The sequence below is a fragment of the Trichechus manatus genome, unplaced genomic scaffold (assembly GCF_000243295.1).
Source record: "Trichechus manatus latirostris isolate Lorelei unplaced genomic scaffold, TriManLat1.0 scaffold00262, whole genome shotgun sequence".
Classification (NCBI taxonomy): Eukaryota; Metazoa; Chordata; class Mammalia; order Sirenia; family Trichechidae; genus Trichechus; species Trichechus manatus.
The window spans coordinates 2,203,503-2,223,112 of record NW_004444198.1 but is presented as its reverse complement, the minus strand read 5'-3'; the positions used below and the strand labels follow the sequence as shown (position 1 = coordinate 2,223,112).

Here is a 19,610-nt window from a genome sequence, read left to right as displayed (position 1 = left end):
GAAAGAGCTGAACAGAAGATTTTAAAGGGCAGCTCAAGTAGATAAAGTATTATAATGTAATGTGCAAGAACTTGGAGTTAGAAAACAAAAAAGGAAGAATACGCTTGGTATTTCTCAAGCTGAAAGAACTGGAGAAAAAATCAAGCCTCAAGTTGTAACTTTGAGGGATTCTATGGGCAAAATATTGAACGACCCAGGTAGCATCAAAAGAAGATGGAAGGAATACACGGAGTCACTCTACCAAAAAGAACTGGTCGACGTTCAACTGTTTTTCATGAGGCAGCATATGATTAGGAAGAAGTCCAAGATGCACTGAAGGCTCTGGTGAAAAACAAGGCTCCAGGAATTGACGGCATACCTATTAAGATGTTTCACTGGAGCTACTCACTCATCTATGCCAAGAAAAAAGTGGAAGACGGCTACCTGACTAATCAACTGGAAGAGATTCATATTTGTGCCCATTCCAAAGAAAGATGATCCAACAGAATGTGAAATTATTGAGTAATTCCATTAATACCACATGCAAGTAAAATTTTACTGAAGATAATTAAAAAATGGTTGCAGCAGTACATCCATCAACAGGGAACTTCCAGAAATTCAAGCTGGATTCAGAAGACAATGTGGAACGAGGGATATCATTGCTGATGTCAGATGGATAATGGCTGAAAGCAGAGCATACCAGAAAGATACGTACCTTTGTTTTATTGACTATGCCAAGGCATTCATCTGTGTGGATCATAACATATTATGGATAACACTGCAAAGAATGAGAATTCCAGAACACTTAACTGTGCTCTGGTGGAACCTGTACACAGACCAAGAGGCAGTTGTTCAAACAGAAGGAGATACTGTGTAGTTTAAAATCAGGAAAGGTATGCATCAGGGTGGTGTCCTTTCATCATACTTCATCTATATGCTGAACAAATAATCCAAGAGGCTGGACTATATGAAGAAGAATGTGGCATCAGGATTGGTGGAAGACACATTAACAATGTGTGGTAAGCACATGACACAACCTTGCTTGCTGAAAGCAAAGAAGACTTGAAGCACTTACTGATGAAGATCAAAAACTACAGTCTTCAGTATGGATTACACCTCAACATATAGAAAACAACAAGCCTCACAACAGGACCAATAAGCAACACCACGATAAATGGAGAAAAGGCTGAAGTTGTCAAGGAGTTCATTTCACTTGGATCCACAATCAACGCCCATGGAAGCAGGAGTCAAGAAATTAAACAATGTACTTCACTGGGCAAATCTGCTGCAAAAGACCTCTTTCAAATGTTCGAAAGCAAAGATGTCGTTTTGAGGACTAAGGTGCACCTGACCTTAGCCATGGTATTTTCAACTGTCTCATATGCATGCAAAAGCTGGACAATGAATAAGGAAGACCTAAGAAGAACTGATGTCTTTGAATTATGATATTGGCAAAGAATATTGACTATGCCGTGAACTGCCAGAAGAATGAACCAGTCTGTCTTGGAAGAAGTTCAGCCAGAGTGCTCCCAGGAAGTAAGGATGCCAAGTCAAGGCTTTGCCTTATTTACTTTGGACATGTTATCAGGAGTGACCAGTCCCTGGAAAAGAATATCATGCCTGGTAAGGTGGAGGGTCAGTGAAAAAGAGGAACATCCTCAATGAGATGCATTGACACAGTGGCTGCCACAATGGGCTCAAACACTCTATGACTGTGAGGATGGCACAGAACCAGGCAGTGTTTTGTTCTGTTGTGCATGGGGTTGCTATGACTTGGAACTGACTCAAAAGCACCTAACAACAACACTATACTTAATGGAGAAAGACTGAAAGCTTTCCCCTTGAAATCAGGAACAAGACAAGAGTGTCTGATCTCACCACTTCTATTCAATATTGTATTAGAAGTCCTAGCTTGAGCAATAAAACATGAGAAAGAAATAAAATGTATCTAGACTGGGAAATAAGTTTATCTCTATTTGCAGATGATATGATCCTATATCCAGAAAATCCCAGTGTTCATAAGAAGTCTTCTAGAGCTAATACGGGAATTTAGCAGAGTTGCAGCATACAAGCTCAACAAATAAAAAAGAGCTGAGTTTTTATACACCAGGAATGGCAAATCTGCAAAGGAAATTAAAGAAACAATTCCATTTACAACAGCATCTACGAGAATAAAATACCTAGGAATAAATTTAAATAGGGACGTGAAGGAGTTATACAATAAAAACTACAGAACACTGGTCAAAGAGATTAAAAAAGACTTAAATAAATGGAAAGGTGTTCCATTTTCATGGATTAGAAGACTTAATATTGTTAAGGTGTCAACTACCCAAAGTGATCCACAGATTCAATGCAATTCTGATCAGAATTCCAATGTCTTCCTTACAGAAATGAAAACAAACAATCCTCAACTTTGTATGAAATGGCAAGTGGCCCGAAACAACTAAACCAAAGTGGGAAGGGAAGAACAAAGTAGGAGAACTCACATTTCCTGATTTTAAAACATATTATAAAGCTACAGTAATTGAAACAGCCTGGTATTGGCATAACAATAGACACAAAGACCAATGGAATAGAATTGAGACTTCAGAAATAAACCCAATATCTATGGTCAACCTGTTTTTGACAAGGGTGCTAAGTTCACTCAATGCAGAAAGAAGAGGCTCTTCAAAATGGTGCTGGGAAAAGTGGATGTTCACCTGCAGAAAAATGAAACATGATCCCATCCTCACATCATACACAAAAACAAATTCAAAATGGATTAAGAACCTAAATGTGAAAACTTAAATCATAAAATTCTTAGAAGAAAATGCAAGGGCAATGCTGTTGGGCCTAACTTTTAACAATGGATTATCTAATATGATAACAAAAGCACGAACAACAAAAGACAAAATAAATAAATGGAAGTCATAAAAATTAAAAACTTTTGTTCAACAAAGACTTTATCAAGAAAGTGAAAAGACAAACTATGGATTGGGAGAATATCTTCAGAAACCATATATCCAACAAGAATCTAATAACTAAAACATATATAAAACTTTGACTACTTAACAACAGAAAGACAAATAAGCCAATCAAAAAATGGGCAAAGGGCTTGAACAGACGTTTCACCAAAGAGGACATTCAAATGACCACCAAATATATGGGTGCTCAAGTCATTAGCCATCAGAGATATGCAAATCAAAAGCACAATAAGATACCATTTCACTCCCAGTAGGGTCGCTATGAGTTGAAATCAGCTTCAAGGCAATGGGTTTACTTGTGTGTTTTTTTTTAGAACAGCTTTAAAAAAAAAAAAACAAAAAACCCTGAAAATAACAAATATTGGTGAGGATATGGGAAAATTGAACCCTTACCCATTGCTGGTGGGAATATAAATTGTTACAGTCTTTGTGGAAAACAGCGTGACGGTTCCTCAAAAAACTAAAACTACCATATGATTTAGCAATTCCACTGCTAGGAATAAACCCAGGGGACTCGAAAGCAGCTACATGAAGAGACATGTGTACACCACTGTTCACTGCAGCACTATTCACAATAGCCAAGGTGGAAACAACCTAAATGCCCATCAACAGATGAATGGATAAACAAAATGTGTACATACATACAGCGGAACACTACTCAGCCAGTAAGAGAAACCAAGTCTTGATACATCTACAACATGGATGGAGTCTGAAGACATTATGCCGAGTGAAACAGGTCAATCCCAAAAGGACAAATATTGTATGACCTCACTTATATAAAAAGACAAGAACAGGCAAATGTATACAGACCAAAGTTTCTTGGGGGTTACCAGGGAGGAGGAAAGGGGTTCCGGTTTACAGTGATAGAAAAATCGCCCTAATTAAATGTAAGGGTTGCACAGTTAATTAATGTAATTGATGTCAATAAGTTACATCCCTGTAAAAACGTGAAATGGTAAATGTGTGATAGATATATTTACAACAGTGACCAAAAAAAAAAAAAGAGTAGCTGCTGAAGCTGATAATGTATAATCAAAAACCTCATGGGATTTGGTTGGTTTCTTGGTTTAGAGGTTCAGGGTCATGGTTTCATGGGACATGCCAGTTATTCAGCCTAATATTTTGTTTAGTGCTTCTGTTCTACCTCCTAGTTCTTTGCGTAGTGCCTGCGGTCTTTAAAGCTTGTAAGTGGCTATCCAAGGTACAACAAATGGTCTCTATTCGCCTGAAGCAACGGAGGAAGGAGAGTCAGGAATAGGAGGAGGAAATGAAATGTGTCACTTATTGTTTTTATTTCTTTGAGAAAACTTAATACTAGTGCTCTGAAGTCTTTGTAGGGTAGTTCCATTATCTGATCTTCCTCAGCGGCCTTTTTGTCCCTCTTTTTTGGTCCTTTGTTTGATGTATCCTTTCCTGTCTCTTCGTATGCTTTATAATTGTTTGCTGTCTTCCAGAAATTAAGGTTTGTTTTTGTTTTCCCTTTGATATTTAACGAGCTTAGCTTCCTGTCTCTTTAGGCTGTTTCCCTTCCTTTGTATTGTTTTTGTTATTATTGTTTTGTATTATTGAGGGAGGTATGTCTTTGGAGCTACTGGTTGGCTGGGTGTGGTTTCCCCTCAAAGGTGAGTGTAGTGGTAGGAGTTTCAAGGGAACCTGTGGCATTGGGTGTGTGAGACTTCCCGCGGTCAGTTGCGTGGGGATGGGAAGGCAGGTCACTTCCCCATGGTGAGGCCTGCGATGGCGATGGCCAGAGTCCGTCCTCAGTGCTTGAAGATGGCACAGCCCCTCAGTAAAAATGCAAATAGGTGGTGTGGCCCCAGGGGGCAGGGTGGGTCCTCCAATGAGGTGTGGGACAGGTGGCGTGGTTCCACAGTGAGATGCACCCTCTGCGGGAGCATGGGTAGGTGGCCCCGTGGGGTGGGGGGAGGGTGCTCTCTGTGAACTCGTGGACCTGCGGCAGGACTCTGGCGGTAGGTCTCCGGGTCAGGGTCTGGGGTGTGGGGCTCGCCCTCCAAGTGAGTGGGGGGTGGAGACATGGCTCCAGGACGGCAGGGCTTGCCCTCTGAGTCATGGCTGGGGCGGGCGGCCTCATCCTCCAAGGAAGGGCAGGTGGGCCGCTGGTCTCTGGAGAGGCAGGCTTGCCTTCCCAGGGAGTACAGGCGGGTGGTAGCTGAGGGTGGCCAGGACTTGTCTCTGTGCAGCTGCGGGGGGAGGCTAAACAGGCCCCTGAACACTGTTTGACCCATGAACCCAGTGTCTGGTGGCAGGACCCCATTGTGTGCTGCTGGGCTGGCTTAGAGAGGGGTGCCTAGCTATTTGCCAGTGTATTGTCAGAGCACTGGGTGACTACTGTCCTAGCTAATGTACAGATTACGTGTCTGCTGAGTAGTCCTGGGTATAATTCCTGGCTCCCTCCCTTCCCCACACTTGCCAGGGATACAGGAGCTCAAGTCCACACTCCTGTACTTTCCCTGTGCCCCTCCCTAGTTGTGCATTCTTTGTTTTATCTGTCCCCTGCCCTCAAGTTCCTATAATCCAACCAACATCGCTCTACTCAAACAGCAGTTCCCTGTCTCAAAAGTATGTTGCTCCCCTTTGTTTCTCTCTCTGCAGTGTGCCCAGTCCAAGTATGCAGCTTCCCCACCTCAAGTGCTCTTCCGAGGCTGTTTACACGGTATCTCTGTCACAGGTTCTGTGTTCCATGCTGTCCCTCCCTGAACTTCTCACTTGTGGAATGCTTGTAGTCATCCCAATATGGCCACGTTGTGCCACGCAGGAAGGGTATGGATGATCCTGAATCTCTGCTCTCCTGCTGCTCTTGTTCTATGTCACCTCTGATTTGTTATCCAGACTGTTTCTTCAATCCTTCATTCATTGTTCTGAGTTTCGAGGTGGTTGGTGGTGTAGGTTCTTACTTGTTTTCTCAAGTTATTGTTGTAGGGGGACGTTAAGGTGTGGCTATCTGAACTGCCATTTTGTCCTCTCCTTCCCATTACTGAATATTTTGATGAAAGAGTATATAGAAGAATCCTGATTAAAAGGGGGAAAACGCAGAACAGAATTTCAAACTTTCACAGAATCTAGACTTTCTGGAGCCATGGAGGCTGGATGAACCTCCGAAGCTATTGCCCTGAGATAATCTTTAAACCTTAAACCAAAAATATTCCCTGACGTCTTCTTTAAACCAAACAATAGTTTAACCTAATTAGTAAAGAGTATCTGCTTTGAGCTTTGTGCTCTTTTAACAACTGTCTATGTGGGGTCAAACTGACAATAGCAACTCAAACTTAGGGGGGCGGTGAATATATGTTAATGGGAAGAGAAACAATTTGGAAAAGAAGGGTGAGAATGGTTGCACAACTTAAAGAATGTAATCCATGTCACTGAATTGTACATGCAGAAGTTGTTAAACTGGTGTATTTTCTACTGTGTATATTCTCAACAACAACGTCAAAGTCATCCTAAACAGTCTATGGTAGATATGTTCCTGAAAGATGATTTTAAAACCAACTGCAGTAAATGGAATAACAAATAACAACAACAACAACAACAAAAATAATAAAGATTTCCTTGTTACCTACCATCACCTTTCGCAAAGTGTATCTTTTGGACCGAATGTCATCCATTAGCATTTCATAAGGGGTGAGCTGATATTCAATGGGCAAAGGATTGTACTGCCGCTCTTGGACCTTCTTCAGTTTTACACCATTCCGCAAATCCCTCATCACCTGTACCCAGAATCGAGCCTGAAAGAACCAAGGCGGGAGAGACATCAATGAATAAATTTACTAGTTTCCTCTAAATAGCCATAGTCATATAGAATAAATGAAGTGCTTGGACTACAAAACAATGAGTAAGCCAAACAAAAAGAATTTCAAAAATTAGATTTTAGGATACCAAAAGGTGGCTAGGAAGGCAGTTAAGAACCCACAGGTTCTACAAGCTGAGGGACCTGAGTTTAGATTCTAGCTCTCATACTGTGGGAGATTTCATTAATGGCCCTATTCTTCACCACCACCACCACCCCGCCCCCGTGACTACTCCCTGCTGTGTTACTTTGCTCACTAAAGAGGAGGAATACATTTCTGACGCCTGGACTTTGCGTTTAGCTCTATGGTTTGCTTGGCCACTGGAATAGCAGTAGGTGTGGCATGACAAAAGTTTCTAAAACAATGTACAAATAGGTTTGCTCTCTTGTGCCTCTGTTACCGCCACTGGAAGAACATGCCTGGATTGGCCTGCAGTTCCCAGGATAATGACAAGAGACATGTAGAGCAGAGCTACCCAACTGATCCACAGACTCATGAGTGAAATAAATGCTTGCTGTTGTACGCCTTTGTGGGTTTGTAGTTGCTACCCAGCATTTCTGTGGCCATAGTTAACTGATATAACCACGCACTAGTTACCTGACATCCAGCAAGCTGCTTAAACCCTTGCATAAAAGAAAATGGTACTTTGTAACTTGTTGAAAGATCAGAAATGATGTATACTTCTCTGTATATAGGAAAAGCTCAAAATATGCCAATTTTTATGTTGCTATTTATCTTTGAACAAATTATTTAATCTCAGTTTTCTTATCTACAAATAACAGCAAGTTGCCTTACCTACCTTCAAGAGTTCTGAGAATAAAATGAGATATATATGGAAGTACTTATAAAACATACTAAATAAGTGTATGTTATTATCATAACTGTTTTCCTCCTGCCTATAGATTGAAGTATTTACTTTAGTGAAAAGTAAATCAAAATATTTAACTGAAAATATTGTAGTTTATTAAAATTAACAAACAGCTACTTAAATCTGTTTACTACAAAATCAAGTGACATGTTTCATAAGAGTCTTGTACATATAACATACACCTCTGATGAAATTTTTCACAAATATTGTCAATAGCAATTTGCAATTTGTTTTTAATTTCAACTATTTTTTTTATTGTGTTTTAGATGAAGGTTTACAGAGTAAATTAGCTTCTTATTAAACAATGAATACACATATTGTTTTGTGACATTGGTTGTCAACCCCATGATGTGTCAACATTTTCCCCTTCTTGACCTTGGGTTCCCTGTTATCAGCTTTTACAATTTGTGATTTTTAAAAAATGTATATCATTTCTTGTTCCAAAACAGATATGAGGTACCTAATATTGTGATATATCCATTAGAACACCGTCTAAAATATTCGTATTTTAAAAGATTCTTAAATTCTGCCATTAAAAATGTTCCCATTTCCCTAAAACATGTAGATTTTTCTCTTGGGATTGTTTTTATCCCCATTTCTCTACTTCTTCTACTCATTCTTTTAAGACTCAGCTCAAATATTATCTCATCTTTTAAAATATTGTCTCTTCTCTGTACTTATTCACCAAAAGGTGAATAAACTGTGGTACATCCATACAATGGAATACTCCTTAGTAATAAAAAGAAATGAACTATTGATTCAAGCAAGAACATAGATGAAATCTCAAAATAATTATGCTGAGTGAAAGAAACAGAAAATAAGAAAAACAAAAACCAGTACATATTATATGATTACATTTATATAAAATTCTAGAGAATGCAAACTAATCTATAGTGTCAGAAACCAGATCAATAGTTGTCAGGGAACTGGGGAGGAGGAAAGAAGTAGGGATAAAAGGGGGTATAAAAAAAACTTCTGGGGGTGTGGATGGGCTCATTATTTTGATTGTGGTGACGGTTTCATGGATGTGTGTACCTCCAATAAAATCAAACTCACTGCTGTTGATTCTGACTCATAGCGACCGTATAGGACAGAGTAGAATTGCCTCATAGGGTTTCCAAGGCTGTAAATCTTTATGGAAGCAGGCTGCCACATCTTTCTCCTGTGGAGTGGTTGGTGGGTTTGAACTGCCAACCTTTCGGTTGGCAGCTGAGTGCTTTAACCACTGCACCATCAGGGATCCTTTGTGTGTGTATGAACTTATCAAATCGTACACTTTAAAAAAGTGTAGTTTATGTATGGCAATTATACCTCAATAAAACTACTGAAAAGAATATAGGAAACAAACCTAATATGGTCAAAAGCAACCTATTTACATCCTCGTAAATCTGCATCTATTTCTGTATTCCCTCATTTCATAATGTCATCATTTAGCCAATATCCTAAACATGAAAAACCAGATTCCTAAAATTTGCCTTGCCACTGATATCTATACAATACCTCATCTAGCACCTTTAACACGTCATGGCATTCACTGTTTCCAAGTCTATCGTGCTTACTCAACCCTAAGTTATATATGAAGGCAAGGTGTGTGTCTCATTCCTCTTGGTGTCACTAGGACCTAGTATTGTGATTGGAAAATAGTAGATGCTCAGAGTATGTCAAAGGAATAAAATCTAATTTTCTGTTTTATAAATCTGTCTTCTGTTCTAGAAGGTGAATTTTATGAAAAAGAGACACAGTATTATTCCCGGACCCTAAGCAAGTAACTGTTTATTGGATAAAGAAATGTACCACACTATTTTTTTCATACCTTATCCTGGAAATAGGACTTTGACTTATAAAAACAAACAAAAAGAGTATGCTATAGTATTAATATAATTAGAAATATTAATCTTTTTTTTTTGTAAATATATAACATAAAAACTTGTATTTTAACCATTTTAACGTGTACAGCTCAGTGGCCTTTAGTAGATTCAAAATGTTGTGCAATCACCACCTCTATCTAGTTCCAGAATATTTTCATCAACCCCAAAAGAGATGCCATACACATTAGCTGTTGTTGTTGTTAACTGCTGCCCAGTTGATTCGGACTCATGGCAACCCCACATGTGCAGAGCAGAACCAGTCCATAGGGTTTTCAAGGCTGTGACCTTTCAGAAGTAGATCGCGAAGCCTGCCTTCCAAAGTGCCTCAGGGTGGGTTTGAACTGCCAACCTTTCAGTTAGTAGTCTGATGCTCAACCCTTTGTGCCACTCCCAGGGACTACTACTCATCAGCGGTCACTCTCATCTCCCCTCGCCCCCAGCCCCTGACGACTATTGATCTGCTTTCTGTCTCTATGGATTTACCTATTCTGGATAAATCACTTAAGTGGTATCATACAGTATGTGAGTTTTTATGTCTGACTTCCTTCACTTAGCGTAATGTTTTCAAGGTTCAACCACACTGTAGCATGTATCAGAACTTCATTCTTGTCTATGGCTGAATAATATTCCATTGTACGCATATAGCGACTCATCAGGTTTGATTTTTTTTGTATGCATATACCACATTTTCATTCATCTACTGATGAACATTTAGGTTGTTTCTAGATTTTGGCTATTGTGAATAGCGCTGCAATGGACACTGGGGTACAGGTTTCCGTTTGTGTTCCTGCTTTCAATTCTTCTGTGTATATACTTAGGAGAGTAATTGCTGGGTCATATGATAGTTCTGTTTAACTTTTTGAGGAACCACCAAACTGTTTTCCACAGCAGCTGTACCATTTTAAGTACCCACCAGCAACTGATGAGGCTTTCAATTTTTCCACATCCTCCCCAAAAACTTATTATCTTCCCTCGTTTTTTTAAATGTTAGGTATCACAGTAGGTATCTGTTTGAGTCTCTGCTTTCAAGTGTTTGGGGTACATACAATAATGGAATTGCTGGGTCATATGATAATTCCATGGCACTGATAGGTGGGTTCACACCTCCAATCTTTAGTTCAGCAGCTGACTGCAAACCGACTGCATCTTATGATAATTTTATGTTTAATGTTTTGAGGAACTGCCAAACTGTTTCCCACAATGGCTATACCATTTTGCATAACCACCAGCAAATGAACGAAGGTTTCTATTTCTCCACATTCTCACCAACACCTGCTATTTTCTGTTTTGTTGATCACAGCTGTTCTAGTGGGGATGAGGTGGTATCTCACTGTAGTTTTGATTTGCTTTTCCCTAATGACTAATGATGTTTGTTGTTCATTTAAACAACCTCTTTGGTGAAATGTCTATTCAAGTACTTTGTCCATTTTTCAACTGGGCTGTTTGTTGTTGAGTTGAAGGAATTCACTATATATTCTGGATATTAAACTCTTTTATCAGATACATGGTTCCCAAAACATTCTCTCCCAATCTATAGGCTGTCTCTTCACTTTTTTTCGTTGATAAAAAGTTCTTTGATAAACAAAAGTCTTTAATTTTGATGAGAGCCCATTTATCTATTTTGCCTTTTGCTGCTTGTGCCTTTGCTGTTGCATCTAAGAATTCAATGTTAAACACTGGGTCCCAAAGCAATACCCCTATGTTTTCTAAGAATTTTATGGTTTTAGATCTCACATTTAGGTCTTTCATCCATTTTGAAATACTTTTCATATATGATGTGAGGCATGGGTTCAGCTTCATTCTTTTGTATTTGGAAATCCAGTTTTCCCAGCACCATTTATTAAACACACTCTTCTTTCCCCATTTTTGCACCCTTGTCGAAAATCAGCTGACCACAGAATATTGGTTTATTTTGGCACTCTCAATTATATTTCAGTGGTCTATCATTGTGTCAGTAACAGACCATCTTGGTTACTGTAGCTTTATAGTATGCTTTGAAATTAGAAGTTTGAGTCCTCTTATTTTTCTTTTTCAAGATTGCTTTGCATATTCAGGGCCCCTTGCTGTTCCATATAAATTTGAGGAACTGGCTTTTCATTTCTTCAAAAAAAGCTATTTGAATTTTGATGGGGATTGAACTGAATTTATAGATTGCCTTGGGTACTACTGACATCTTAGTAATATTATGCCTTCCAATCCATGAATGTAGAATATCGTTCCATTTATTTAGGACTTCTTTAAGTTGTTTTAGTAACGTGTTCCAGTTCTGTGTTTTATTCTTCTTTTTCAAGGCTATTTTGGCCTTTCGGGGCCCCTTGTAATTCTATATGAATTTGAAGATGGCCTTTTTGATTTTCCAAAAAAAGGCCATTATGATTTTGATAGGGATTGCATTGAATTTATAGATATCTTTGGGTAGTATTGTCACTTACATAACATTAAGTCTTCCAATCCATGAACACGAGATCTCTTTCCATTATGTAGGTCTTCTTTAATTTCTTTCAACAATATTTTGTAGTTTTCAGTGTACCAGTCTTATGCTTTCTTCATTAAATTTACTCGTAAGAATTTTATTCTTTTTCAAGCTGCTGTAAATGAAACTGTTTTCTTAATCTGCCTTTTGGATTGTTCACTGCTAGTGTATAGACCTACAACTGATTTTTGCAACTTTGCTGAATTCATTTATTAGTTCTAACAGTTTTTCTGGCGAATTCTTTGTTGCTATTCTTAGTTGCTATCAAGTCTATTTTGACTCATGGCAAGCCCATGTGTGCAGAGCAGAACTGCTCCATAGGCTTTTCAAGGATGTGACTCTTTGGAAGCAGATGTCAGCTCTGTCTTCCAAGGTACCTCTAGGTGGGTTGAAACTGCCAGCCTTTCATCTAGTAGTCAAGCAATTAACCATTTGCACTACCCAGTCACCTTGTGAATTCTTTAGTTTTAGAATCTGTGAATAGAGATAGTTTTACTCATTCCTTTCCAATATGGATACCTTCTATTTCTTGTTTTCTGCGTGCTAGAACTTGCAGTACTATGTTGAACAGAAGTGGAAAAAGTGGACACCCTTGTATTGTTTCTGATCTTAAGGGGAAAGCTTTCAGTCTTTCACCATTGAGTACGATGTTAGCTGTGGGTTTTTCAAATATGGCTTTTGTCCTGTTGAGGAAGTTCTGTTCTATTCCTAGTTTGCTTTGTGTTTTTATCATGAAAGGTTTTGGATTCTGTCAAGGGATTTTTTTTCCCCATTAACTGAGATGATCATGTGGTTCCCTCTCCCCTTTATTCTATAACATTGTGTATTACACTGATTGATTTTCATATGTTGAGACACTCTTGCATTCCTGGTATAAATCTCACCTGGTCATGTTATATAATCCTTTGTAATGTTTTGCTGAATTTTGTTTTCTAGTATTTTTTTGAGGATTTTTGTATGTATATTCATATGGGATATTGATATGTAGTTTTCTTCTTGTAGTGTCTTTGTCTGGCTTTGGTATCTGGGTAATTCTGGTATCGTGAAATGAGTTAGGAAGTGTTCCCTCCTCTTTATTTTCTAGAAGAGTTTAAGAAGGATTGGTATAAATTCTTCTTGATAGAATTTATTAGTGAAGCCATCTGGTTCTGGGGTTTTCTTGGTTGGGAGGTTTTGATTACTGATTAAATCTCTTATTATAGTTCTCTCCATTTTCTGTATCTTCTTGAGTCACTTTTGGTAGACTGTGTGTTAATAAGAATTTGTCCATTTCATCTAGATTGTCTAATTTGTTGGTGTAAGTTGTTGACAGTATTCTTTCAATTTCTATAAAATGGTAGTAATACCCCTTATTATATTTGATTATAATACTTATAGTGTTCTTTCTTTGTCAATCCAGCTAAAAGTTTGTTATTTTTATTGATTTTTTTCAAAGAACCAACTTTTGGTCTTGTTGATTTTCTCTATGGTTTTTCTATTCTCTGTTTTGCTTACCTCTGTTCTACTGTATTAGTTCCCTCTTTCTGCTCTTCTTTTTGTAGTTCCATAAGGTTAATGAAGTTCTAGTTAGGTTATTGTTTAGAGATCTTTCTTATTTTTTAATGTAGGGATTTACAGTTGGAATTTCCTTCTGAGAACTGCTTTCACTGCCTCCAGTAAGTTTTTGTATGTTGTGTTTTTATTTTCATTTGTCTCAAAGTATCTCCTTATATCACTTGTGATTTCTAACTTGACCCATTGGCTATTTAAGACAGTATTGTTTAATTTCCATATATTTGTTTTCCTTCTGTTACTGATTTTTAGTATTAGTCCATTGTAGTTGTTGGAGAAGATACTTTGTATGATTTGAATCTTTAAATTTATTGAGACTTGTTTTGTGGCCTAACATAGGGTCTGTCCTTGGAAATGTTCCATGTGTACTTGAGAAGAATGAGTATTGGTCTGATGCTGGGTAGAATGTTCTGTTGTAAGTCTATTAGGTCTAACTGGTTTATAGTGTTTGTCTTACTTATTTAGTGCTGTTATAACAGAAATACCACCAGTGGATAGCTTTAGCAAATTTACTGTCTCTCAGTCTAGTAGGCTAGAAGTCCGAATTAAGAGTGCCAGTACCAGGGAAAGGCTTTCTCTCTCTGTTGGCTCTTGGAGAAAGTCCTTGTTATCAATCTTTCCCAATCAAAGAGCTTCTCAGCACAGGGACCCTGGGTCCAAAGGACGCTTTATTCTCCTAGCTCTTGTTTCTTGGTGGTATGAGGTCCCTGTGTCTCTCTGCTGGCTTTTCTCTTTTATATCTCAAAAGAAACTGAACTCCCCAAACACCCTTTCAGCTCAGTGGTGAAGTCACTCCCGAGGTTCACCGTTCAGCCGGGGGTTGGACAGCTTCATAAAACAAAACGGGACCAAGGAGGCACAGCAGTCCAGGGACAACGACTCGAACGCAGAAGGGGACAGGAAAGCTGGTGATAGGGAACCCAAGGTTGAGTAAGGACAGTGTTGACATGTAGTGGTGTTCTTAACCATTGTCATAGGGTAGAAAAAACTATTTTGTTCTGTAAACCTTCATCTAAAGTGAGAATAGCAGCACAACTGGAAGAACGTAATCGACGTCACTGAATTGTACATGTAGAAATTTTTGAAATGGTGTATCTTTGGCTATGTATATTTTCACCAAAAACAAAGGTCCTCCAAAGTTGAGAAGGGAGAGTGTTGACATGTCATGGGGTTGTTAACCATTGTCATAAAACAATATGTGCACTGACTGTTTAATGAGAAAGTACTTGTTCTGTAAACCTTCAGCTAAAGTACAATAAAAAAAAAAATCAAAATGTGAAAAAAAAAAACTGAACTAAGACAAAATCTAATCTTGTAGATTAAGTCCTGCCTCATTAATATAACTGCCCCTAATCTGACCTCATCAACATCATAGAGGTAGAATTTACAACACATAGGAAAATGACAAAATGGTAGACAATCACACAATACTGGGAATCATGGATTAGCCATGATTTGGGGGACACAATTCAATCCATAACAGTATTGTTCACGTTTATTTCTTTACTGATCTTCTGGTTGTTCTATTCATTATTGAAAGTGCTTACTGAAGTCTCCAACTAATACTGCAGAACTGTCTATTTCTCCCTTCAATGCTGTCAATTTTTGCTTCCTATATTTTAGGGTTCTGTTGTTAGCTGTGTACATGTTTTCAACTATTATATATTCTTGATGGACTGAACCTTTTATCAATATATAATGTCATTCTTTGTCTCATAAACTTTCTTGACTTAAAATCTATTTTTTTCTGATAATAATATAGCCATTCAGCTCTCTTTTGGTTACTATTTTCATGAAGTATCTTTTTCCATCTTTTTACTTTTCAACCTCTTTGTGCCTTAGCATCTAAAGTATCCAGAGACTTGTATACTGCAAATAGGTAGATCATGTTTCATTATTTTTTTTAATTCAATTGGCCAATTTCTGCCTTTTAATACAATAGATTAGTCCATTTACATTTAAAGTAATTACTGACAACAAAGGACTTACTTCTGCCATTTATCTATTTTTTTTCTGTATATATAATATGCTTTTTGTTCTTCAATTCCTCCATTTATTATTGCCTTTTTCAGTAGTAAAATACAAAGGCATTTGACAGTGTGGGTCATAACAAATTATGAACAGCATTGCAGAGAATGAGGATTCAAGGAACACTTAATTCTGCTCATGAGGAACCTGTACATAGACCAAGAGGCAGTCGTTCATACAGAAGAAAGGGGACATGCCATGGTTTAAAATCAAGAAAGGTGTGCGTCTGGTGGTATACTTTCACCATACTTACTGAGTCTATATGCTGAGCAAATAATCCAAGATGCTGGACTATATGAAGATTGTGGCATCAGGATTGGTGGAAGAATCATTAACAACCTGCGATATACAGATGGTACAACGTTGCTTGCCGAAAGTGAAGAAGACTTGAAGCACTTACTGATGGAGATCAAAAACTATAGCCTTCAGTATGGATTACACCTCAACATAAAGAAAACAGAAATCCTCACTACTGGGCCAATAAGCAACATCATGATAAATGGAGAAAATACTGAAGTTGTCAAAGATTTCATTTTACTTGGATTCACAATCAATGCCCGTGGAGACAGCAGTCAAGAAATCAGACGATGTACTGCACTGGGCAAACATGCTACGAAAGACTTCTTTAAAATGCTGAAAAGCAAAGATGTCACTTTGAGGACTAAGGTGCATTTGACCTAAGCCATGATATTTTCAATTGCCTCATATGCGTGCTAAAGCTGGACAACAAATAAGGAAGATAGAACAACAACCGATGCTTTTGAATTATGGTGTTGGTAAAGAATATTGAATATACCATGGATTGCCAGAAGAATGAACAAAACTGTCTTGGAAGAAGTACAGCCAGAATGCTCCTCAGAAGCAAGGATGGTGAGACTTTGTCTCACATACTTTGGACAAGTTATCAGGAGCGACCAGTCCCTGGAGAAGGACATCATGCTTGGTAAAGCAGACGGCCAGCAAAAAAGAGGAAGACCCTGAACGAGATGGACTGACATCGTGGCTGCAACAATGGGCTCAACCATAACAACAATTATGAGGATGGCAGAGGACTGGGCAGTGTTTCATTCTGTTGTACGTAAGTTCGCAATGAATCAGACCCAACAAAATGGCAGCTAACAACAAAAACAGTTAATTTTTTGTAGGGTACTATTTTTATTTTTTCTCCTTTACCTTTCTATGTATATTTTAGTTGTTTTCTCAGATTATTCTTGGGGATTACAATTAACATTTTAAATTCATAACGATGTTTAGATTAATACCAACTTCGTTTTAATGCTATGTAAAAACTCTGCTCTTTTATGGCTTGCCCCCCTCTATGTTTTGATTGTGACAAATTACATCTTTATACACTGTGTGACCCTGAACAGATTTATTAATTGTTGCTTTATTTTTCTTTTGAATCATATAGAATAAAAAGACGAGTTACAAACCAAAAGTGCCATAACGCCAGCTTTTGTATTCACCTATGTAGTTATGTTTACCATTGTTCTTTGTTTCTTTGTATGCCATCAAGTTACTGTTTAGTGTCCTTCTGTTTCAGTATTTCTTGTAGAGCAGGTCTACTAGAGATGAAATCACTCAAATTTTGTTTATCTCAGAATATTTCTATTTCGCCTTTATTCTTTTTTTTTTCCCCAAAAAAATGATTCAATGGCATCTAACAACCTCCTCAGTGGTCTGACTAAATAATAGTAGTCAGTTGATGAGGTTTCCCCTTTAAGTATACATTCCTCTAGTTTCTTCTTTGTTTCAATAAACACTTATTACTGTTAAATCAGAGAAAATCAAACTTTTGCAACGTTAAAAGTGGATAATAATATCTGTCTCACCCACTGTAGCAATCTAAGGATTAAATGAGGAACTACATGTGAACATAACAGAGGGCCCAGCCTCCTATGGCACTCAGGAAATGTGTTCATCTCTCCTCTGGCCCTCTGCCTTTTCCTTGTTGCTCTACTAAAACCTTGAGGTCTGTATGTGACTACAGGGTTCGCGACTTCCCAATTCTGCTTTCCATACTAGTGTAGTGTAATCTTGGGCTCACGGGCAGCCTCTCCACAGATTTAATCCTTCCATTTCTATTACCTTATTTATTATTTAAATCAAGGTTCCACCTTCAGCCATTTCAACTCCTCCTGGATCCGGACTCATATAATCAAATACTGGCCTAAGTCTCTGGGCGTCTTCATCTGTAAAGTGTACATTATAATAATACATTCCACGTATGCCTATCATGCAGAGCAAATATCTTAATGAGAAGCTCTTAGAAGAGTGCCTCGCACGAGTCCAAGTACTCAGTGTTAGCTGTTAGTATTATTACCTGACACCTCCACGTGGATGTCTAACAGCTATGCCATGTTATCAAGGCCATGAAACAATTCTTGGTTCCAACTCCATTTCACCCTTATCGATGCATTTCTCAAGACTTCAATGATGGAACTTTGTCTTTTTCCACACAAAGGACATGGTTAAGAAAGGTTGGCTGAGTCAACATTATAAATTGCTCCAACATTACTATGGGTAGCTATTTAGTGACATTTGACCCACTAATCAAGCAAAGGATTAGAACCACTCTTGGCCGTTCGTTCTAGTACACTCATTCCAAAATATGTTTTGGGCAACTATGCTGATAAACTCAGCTCAGTCTAAAGTAATGTTCTTCCCTTCTTGATCTAGCACACCTGAATTCTGCACATTCCCTATCAGTGTCCTCTGCTTCCACCAAAAAGCTATAACAGAGTCTATTTTGTGCTGATATGTAGAAATGAAAAATGGTTTTGTATTTTATATTTATGCTAATGTTATTTATTATTCTATTTTCTATGGTTCTTAGAAGTTTCAATGGTGACAATTTTATCCTGTATGAATAATGACAGTTATACCTTATATTTCTTTTTTAATGTTGACTCAAACTTGTATACCTACCATAAACAAGTTTGATCATATATTATTATTATGTTTTACATTTTGTGGTATTCAGTTTGCCAGCATTTTATGTAGGTTTTTCCATGTATTACTTTTTTATTGCCTTAATTCTTGAAGGACAGTTTTGCCACATGTAAAATTCTTGGTTGACAGGTTTTTTTCTTCCAGAATTTTCAATATGTCATCCTACTACCTTCTGACCTCCATGATTTCATATGAGAAATTGGCTATTAATCTTATTGAGGATCCTTGTACGTGACAGATACTTCTCTGTTGTTGCTCTGAAAATGCTGTCTTTTGAAAATTTGAGTATAATTAAATGAGATCAATTTGGATCTCTCTGAATTTATTCTACTTGGAATTTACTGAATTTCTTGGATGAGTAGATTCATGTCTTTCATCAAATTTGGAAGATTTTCTGCCATTAGCTCTTCACATATTCTCTATACCCTTGTCTCTCTCTCCTCTCCCTCTGGAATTCCCAATATGTTTATATTGATATGCTTGAGGGTGTCCCACAGGTGTCTTAGAATCTGTTCATTTTTATTCATTTTTTCCCTTCTTCTCAGATTAGATAATTTCAACTGACATATCTACAAGTTCACTGACTCATTCTTCTGCCTGCTCAAATCTGACTTCCTTTAGTGAATTTTTAAATTCACCTATCATACTTTTCAGGTCAAGAATTTCTATTTGGCTCCTTTTTATAACTTCTATCTCTCTCTCTTTTTTTTATTGTACTTTAGATGAAGGTTTACTGAACAAATAAGCTTCTCATTAACCAGTTCATACATATATTGTTTTATGACATTGGTTAACAACTCCATGACATGTCAGTACTCTCTCTTCTTGACCCTGGGTTCCCTACTACCAGCTTTCTTGTCTTCTCCTGCCTTCTAGTCCTTGCCCCTGGGTTGGTGTGCCCCTTTAGACTCATTTTGTCCTATGGGTATGTCTAATCTTTGCCAAAAAGTGAATCTAGGGAGTGACTTCATGATTGAGCTAAAAGGGTGTCCAGGGGTCATACTCTCAGGGTTTCTCCAGTCTCTGTCAGGCCAGTAAGTTGGTCTTTTTATAAGTTACAATTTTGTTCTACATTTTTCGCCAGCTCTGTCTGGGACCCTCTACTGTGATCCCTGTCAG

General features: G+C 37.9%; 1 protein-coding gene across 1 annotated transcript in view; it reads right to left on the bottom strand.

Annotated features, from left to right (window-relative positions):
* SPIRE1 (spire type actin nucleation factor 1) overlaps positions 1-19,610 on the bottom strand; it is a 377,419-nt gene that overhangs the window by 77,931 nt on the left and 279,878 nt on the right. Inside the window, exon 7 of the mRNA XM_023724819.1 lies at positions 6,524-6,688. Coding sequence (XP_023580587.1) covers positions 6,524-6,688 — 165 coding nt within the window. The remainder of the gene's footprint in view (positions 1-6,523; positions 6,689-19,610) is intronic.